The 7,428-nt window shown below is 51.8% G+C and overlaps 1 protein-coding gene across 1 annotated transcript; it reads right to left on the bottom strand.

Annotated features, from left to right (window-relative positions):
• Positions 1-1,197: 1,197 nt before the first annotated feature.
• On the bottom strand, positions 1,198-6,782 carry LOC142573874 (uncharacterized). The gene is made up of 3 exons (XM_075683091.1): positions 5,889-6,782; positions 4,792-4,988; positions 1,198-4,378 (listed from the first exon to the last, which is right to left on the bottom strand). Exons 1-3 carry the CDS (start codon positions 6,780-6,782, stop codon positions 1,198-1,200), a joined length of 4,272 nt encoding a protein of 1,423 aa, XP_075539206.1.
• Positions 6,783-7,428: the final 646 nt, after the last annotated feature.

Raw genomic sequence — 7,428 nt, 5'->3', positions numbered from 1 at the left:
TTTCACTGTGAATTTTGTTTTTTCAAATATGGGAGTGTTGCGACAGTAGCTTGTTACAATGTCCTGCTAAATGACTCGCATAGCCATTCTTTAGGTTATTGTTGCGCTGACGAGCTGTTTCATTGAAACACTGTCCCCCCCCCCTCCCCCCGTTTGACTTCTATACATTTTCTCACAGCTCAGCGGTAGATAACGTTGCGCCTGCAGTCAGTGAAATGGGATTTATGATTTGTGGCGCACAGGGGCGTTTCGCGCGTTTTCTTACGATTACATATTAGCCCCGAGAACGAACTACAGGGGCGCTGCGAGCGCCGCTCGCGTGACGTAGGGGCAAGGACTCGCGCCTGTCGCCTGCTACACTTCGGGCGTTGTCCGGGCGCTTTCTGCGGTGTTTTCGTTTCCTCGCCCTCGTTCTCTCTGCTTGTATACTCATGGCGGTTGTCTCAAATATATTTTTACAATGTCTTCATTTGCGAAAATTTATTCAAAGTGCTTATTTCTTAGACGACAATGCAGCTCTCGATGGCAACGCTACAGTTCCAGCCGAAGGAGCGCAGACCAGCCCATTGCGGTTTTTTCAATCGACAACCGCAAAAATATAGAAAATAAGAATCCGGTTATGATACCATACCTGCCGCGGTGCAACAAGTATGTCACAGACGTTGGATATATATGACTTCTACAACAGTTACTATGCTGGCCTCGCGGATCGCACTTGACGGGATCAAAGCGTCCGCTGTCCAGCTAGATAACGGGTCGAACGCAGTTGAACATTTAAAACAAACTTTAATTACACTGAGAAGGTCAAAAAAGCAAGTTAAAAATACCCAAAACGTTCAGTTTTAGCCCCGTAAAAAAGTGGTCCGGTCTCTAGGGCCGGTGGGGCGAGTCTGGCCGGCCCGCGCTTTTCCAACCGCGGTTTCCATCCCCGTCGCCGCCCCCAGTCCCGGGAAACAACACCCGACACCCCGAAGCGTCGTCACTGGGTCACCTCCAGGAACCGAACGGAGGGAGCGGGGTCCTTTCTCTCGCGCACAGCTCGGAGTCCGCGGGGCCAGTGAAAGAGAAAGCAATAAAAGTAGGGAAGGCTCGCTTCCCTCTTGAAAGAAAAGTCTGGCCGTGCATTCGCGATGCGCACAGACCACTCACTCCCCGGCTGGTGTCTTCCGTTGTTAAGACGCCACCACTATATCACGGTCACAGCAAGCGCACAACTTCTTTTGTTGGTCGGAAGAATGTTTTCACAACCCCGTTTTTGGCTGTTTTCAGCTCGACCTTGTGCACCCTTCCATCTGCGCTGGGCAGGCTTCGCGTAATCACTCCGACGGGCCAGTCGTTGCGGGTCGCTTCTTTATCTCTGAGTAGAACGACGTCGCCTTCTTTGAGGTCGGGTTTTGCTGCTTGCCATTTTCGGCGTTGCTGCAAAGTAGTGACATACGTTGAGCGCCAGAGCTTCCAGAACTCGTCAGCCAGGTTTTGCACGAGACGCCAATGCCGTTTGTAGAGGTTGCTTGTATCTAACTGCCCAATTGTTACAGATGCGCTTCCGTGTTTTTGGGTTAAGAGTGTCGCCGGAGTTAGGATTGTGGGATCTTCGGGGTCAGACGAAGTAGGAGTTATGGGCCTGGCATTAATGATGGCCGTAACTTCTGCCAAAAAGGTTGCAAGAATGTCATGCGTGAGTCGTTGATGACGTGACTGCATGAGCATTGAGTCAAGAATGCGGCGTGCAATGCCGATCATCCGCTCCCACGCACCGCCCATATGGGACGCGTGCGGTGGATTGAATATCCATTTGCAGCCGTTTCCGCTGAAGAACTTGCCTATTTGTGAGCGATGAATGCCCTCTGCGCTGATTCCAAGTTCTCTGCAAGCTCCGATAAAATTGGTCCCCCAGTCAGAGCGTATTAGCTTGATGGGCCCTCGCACTGCTAGGAACCTTCGGAAGGCATTAATGAAACTCGACGTATCCATTGATTCGATCAGCTCAATGTGCACTGCGCGAATGCTCAAGCAAGTGAACATGACTGCCCAGCGCTTGCTGTTTGCAACACCACCTCTCGTTCGGCGAGAGGCAATCATCCAGGGACCGAAAACATCGATTCCAACATTCGTGAAAGGAGGATCTGTGCTGATTCGGTCTGCCGGAAGGTCAGCCATCTTCTGGTCGTGAAAGCGCCCTCGCAGCTTCTTGCATGAAATGCATGCTTGCAGCACGGATGAGATGCACCTTTTACCTCCGACGTTCCAATACCCAGCAGCTCGTACGGCTCCTTCTGTGAAGTGTCGGCCCTGGTGTTGCACGCATTCATGGTGGTGGCGCACGAGAAGCGTCGCCACATGGTGCCGACCCGGCAATAAGAGAGGGTGTTTCTCATCGTCTGGAAGGTCGCTTCTGTTCAAGCGGCTGCCGACGCGGAACAAGCCGTTGGCGTCTAAGGATGGGTCAAGCCTTCGAAGCGAGCTTGTCTTGTGAACCTGCTCTCCTCTCTGGATACGGCATATCTCTTCATAAAATGCGTCCTGTTGCACTGCGCGAATGATGACGAGCCTGGCTTTGGAGAGCGCCTCAACGGGAGCTACCTTTCCTTGTGATGCGTTCTTTGCGCGATGGGCAACCTGGATCAGACTTGCTATAGCACGAGTGAGAGATTTCCAGTTCGAGAACCTATGAAAGCTTTCGGCTCCGAGTCGCTGTCGTTTGTTCACCTCCGTCGCCAGAGTGCAGACTTCAGAGCGTATTTCTTTGTCTTCGTCAGGATTTAAGAGGATGAAGCTCGACGACCGTGCTTCCTCTTCTCGTCGTGAGAGGAAATCAGGTCCGGACAACCAGTTCGTGCTCTTAAGATGTGCCGCTGGAATCGCTCTAGTGGCGTGGTCTGCTGGATTTTCGTCTGTGTGAACGTATTTCCATTGTTCAGGTTGCGTGCTGCTACGTATCTGCTGCACCCTGTTGGCCACATACACGTAGAACCTTCTTGTTTCGTTGTATATGTAACCGAAGACCACTTTGCTATCCGTGTAGAACGTGACCGAGTTCGGCTGGAAGTCCAATTCTCGTAGTATAGAATCGGTCATCTCTACAGCAAGCACTGCTGCACACAACTCAAGCCTTGGGATGGTGTGTTCTGGTTGTGGAGCAAGCTTGGCCTTTCCCATGACAAATCCGGCGTGTCTGTTTCCTTGCTTGTCAGTCACGCGTAGGTATGCCACCGCTGCGACGGCCCTTGTGGACGCGTCTGAAAATACATGAATGTCCCTCCTTTCGGCTTCAAGCGTCGAGACTGGCGCATACGTTCTTTGCACGTGAAGGTGCTGTAGTTCCTGGAGAGAGTTCTCCCACTCGTCCCATCTCTGCTTTTTCTCGTCCGAAAGCGGTGTGTCCCAGTTATAACCCTTCGTCACGAGGTCACGGAGAAGGTACTTGCCTTGAACCGTTATTGGAGCCATAAACCCTAGTGGATCGTAAAGGCTGTTGACGGTCGACAGCACTCCACGCCGCGTATATGGCCTGTCCTGACGAGGAGCTCTGAAGACGAAGCTGTCGTCGCCTATGTCCCACAGTAGACCGAGACTTCTCTGTGTAAGCGACGCGTCTGTGCCGAAGTCGAGGTTCTTCAGTCCCCGGGCGTGGTCCTCTCGAGGAAATGCATTCAGCACATTCTGCCTATTCAAAGCTATCTTGTGAAGCCTTATGTTAGCTGTTGCAAGCATTTTCTGCGCTCTTTGCAGCAGACTAATGGCATCTTCTTCGCTCGGAAGAGACTTAAGCGCATCATCGACGTAGAAATCTCTTTCAACGAACTTCCTGGCATCTTCACCAAATCGTGGGGCAGCTTGTTGGGCAGTCCGTCGAAGGCCATACGTTGCAACAGCTGGCGATGGGCTGTTGCCGAAAACGTGAACCTTCATTCGGCACTCTACGATTTCTCTGGAGATATCGTTGCCCTTAAACCAGAGGAACCTCAGGTAGTTCTGATGGTCCTCGCGAACCATGAAACTGTAGAACATTTGCTGGACGTCTGCTGTAACCGCAAATGGTTCTTGCCGGAAGCGTATCAAAATCCCCACAAGGTTATTCGTCAGGTCAGGGCCGGTCAGGAGAACGTTGTTGAGAGATACCCCTTCATACTGAGCGCTGGAGTCAAATACGACTCGGATTTGATCAGGCTTCTGGGGGTGGTGAACGCCGAATATGGGCAGATACCAACATTCTTCGTCCACGTGAAGTGGTGGAGCTTCCTCTGCATGACCCTTGATGAAGAGCTTGTTCATGAAGTTCACGAAACGTTCCCTTGTTTCAGGATTTTTTCGCAGGGTACGCCGTAGCGAGAGCAGACGAGACAGCGCTTGTTCTCTGTTGTTCGGAAGCCGACTCCTCGGTGTGCGAAAGGGGAGAGGGGCGACCCAATTGTTTAATTTGTCTTGGGTGAATTCACTATTCATTATTCTGCGGAATGTCTTGTCTTCCATGGAGTGAGCACGCTGGTTGTCAAATTCTGTTGTCTCGAAAAGATTCGGGGCCAGGGTGTCATCCAATGTTTCTGCCAATCCTAAATCTTTTGAGACCTTATCCGCAGAGTAGAGAATCGGCGCCTCCCTAACAAAGAAATGTCTTGGGCACGGCTCAAAAAGAGATGGTCGCCCACTGTCCAGCACATGGGTCTAGAACGCGTTGACGCTGCCCGTTTTCCGCGTTCGACCAACGCAAACGTCGCCGACAATGACCCATCCGAGGTCGAGCTTCTCAGCATACGGCGCGTCGTGGGGTCCGTTGATTGTCTGACGAACCTTGTGAGCTCTTCGGATGTCCCGCCAAGGAGGAGCAGTATTCCAGCCTCCTCAAGAGGCGGAATGTGATTTGCTACAGACTTCAAGTGCGGATAGTGCCTTGCAGCGTCAGGTGTCGGAATTTCATCTCTGTTTTCTGGAATTGCCTTGAACTCGAGGAGTGGCGGAAGAGGAAACTTGACTTCGCCTGACATGCTCTGCACGAAAAAGCCATGAGCGACTCTTCCAACCACTTCAGTGGTGCCGGAGCAAGTGCGGAGCGTCTATTGCGTAGGCGTCCCCTTCACTCCGAAATCGTTGAGGAGTTCTGGCCTAACCAACGAGCGATTACTCTGGTCGTCAAGAATCGCGTACGTTCTGACTGTCTTCTCAGGCTGAGTCTCATGGGTCACCTCTACGAGGCAGATTTGAGCACACGACCTTGTGCTGTTGCCAGCGTTTGCCACTTCGGTACGCCTAGATGTGACTCTTCTTTCTGAGTCATCTGTCGTACTGTCATCAGACCCACTAGCTCTTGACGGCTCTGAGGTTGGCGGTGCTGGGTGAAGCGCTGTGGTGTGGTCGGCGCTGTCGCATATGAGGCATGTCACAACTGCCTGACATTGCCACTGCATGTGGTTCTTGGATGAGCAGCATCGTAGGCAGATCCCTTGCTTCTTTATGAAAGATTGCCGCTCTTCCAAGATTTTCTCACGGAAGGCGCGACACCTTTCCAAAGGGTGAGGTTTCTTGTGATATGGACACCACCTTTTCAAGTCCCTCGATTCCGGTTGCTGTTCGTTAGCAGTGGCATCTTGATTAATCTTGGCAGAAGCTGGATCCACTTCTGTTTTCCTCGCTGACACAGATGATCTTTGCCGCGTGGTCTTCGTAGCATTGTCTTCCTTCCTTTGATTGAATTCAGACGAGGCATTTTGTGGATTCAAGATGAAACTCGGGTCGTTCCTCATGCTGGCCTGATCTCTAACAAATTTGCTAAAGAAAGAAAAGGGTGGAAATGCAGTGTCATGATCTTTCTTGTATTTCGACCCCGCCGACATCCAATTTTCTTGAAGTCCAGATGGCAACTTCGAGACAATTTTGTTAACCCCTCTTGCGGTATCCAAATAGCCAAGACCGGCAAGATACGGGTCAGTTTTCGCAGCCTCGAGTTCTAGCAGGAGGTCGCCAAGTTCCTGGAGTCTGGTATTTTCCCGGTAAGATATCTTCGGGAAGTCTTCCAGCCGCTTCAGTAGTGCATCCTCAATTGCCTCAGGGCGCCCGAAGACGTCGTCGAGCCGTTTCCACACAACGTTCAAGCCCGTCGAAAAGTCATCGACATGCACTGATTTCAACCTCCGAGCCTGACGTGACGATTCAGGACCATGCCATTTGATGAGAAGGTCTAGCTCTTCTTGGGCAGAAAGACCTAGATCTCTGACAACGCCCTTGAACGATGATTTCCAAGCGCGAAAGTTCTCAGGTCGATCATCAAACTTGATAAGACCGCTTGAAACAAGGTCTTTGCGGCACAGGAATTTAAGGACATCGGCTAGCTCTGAGCTTGAACTGTTGTGTGCCGGGGCGTGCACAAGCGGCTGCGGATCAACTCGTAAGTCCATAGGACGACTCGTAGCTCCAGCATGCTTATAACTTGGGTTGTTAGGGGCAGCATGGTAGTCAGGTGGCCGTTCATCAGCTTGCAGACACAGTGAATTATACGCAGCTGTGTGGGAATCCGGCGCCGTGTGAGCATTGTTTACGTTGCCGCTAGAGTTGGTGACAGCCTCCTCAGTTAACACAAGCGTAGAGTTGCGTAGGGCTTGCTGTTCATCGATGTAACTCCTAGTCTGCAGCGTTCGGTCCACAGGAGGGAGCGTGCGCATGCGCTCCCCGCCATCCTGCTCTACGGCTGCCTCGAGCGCATTCGCCTGTGCGTTTGCAGCTACCGCTTCTTTTTCATGCTGCAAAATATCCAATTCAGCCTCTATCCTTGCCTTCTCAATACGCATCGCGGCCTCTCTGCGACCAAACTCTGCTCTGGCCCGGACGGCTTCAGCTTGTGCGCATGCTTGTACAGCGGCTAGGCTGATTGTTGACGAGCCCGATCGTCGTGACCTCGAAGAAACGCTTGAGTGGGCCGATAGAAAGTGCTGCGACATTACCTCTTGTAAGCGGTCGCGTTCTCGTTCTGTAGCATCACGTAATTTGTCGCTCACAGTCACGTAACGATCTGCGTCGATTGTTTTCTGAAGTTCTAATTCCTGCTGGGTTTCAGATCTGCTCGTTTTGGCGAGGAAGGTAGCGTATCTGGCGGCGACGTGCTCGTAGCGCTCATAGCTTGCGCGAAGCTGCGTTGCGGCGCTGTTAACGTCTTCCTCTTTCGGACATGACACTTTGAAAATAGCTGTCTCCACGTTCTTCCAGGCAGCGTCTATTCTCCGGCAGTGCTCTTCGCGGCTCGTTTCATACGTTTCTTTAGCTTTCATGGAAAACGTAGTTGCTCTTTGTGGTCGAATATTTGCCGGTGAAACTTCATGCTCTCCTGTCATAACTTGAGACGTTTCAGGCGTCAGCTTGTCCTGATTCATTTTGGCGTGCGTGCTTCACGACGTATCTCACTCAAAGCGGACGTATGTGGTGAAGCCTGCTAAGCTG

Source organism: Dermacentor variabilis, chromosome 3 (assembly GCF_050947875.1).
Source record: "Dermacentor variabilis isolate Ectoservices chromosome 3, ASM5094787v1, whole genome shotgun sequence".
Classification (NCBI taxonomy): domain Eukaryota; kingdom Metazoa; phylum Arthropoda; class Arachnida; order Ixodida; family Ixodidae; genus Dermacentor; species Dermacentor variabilis.
This window is presented reverse-complemented; position numbering and strand designations above follow the sequence as displayed.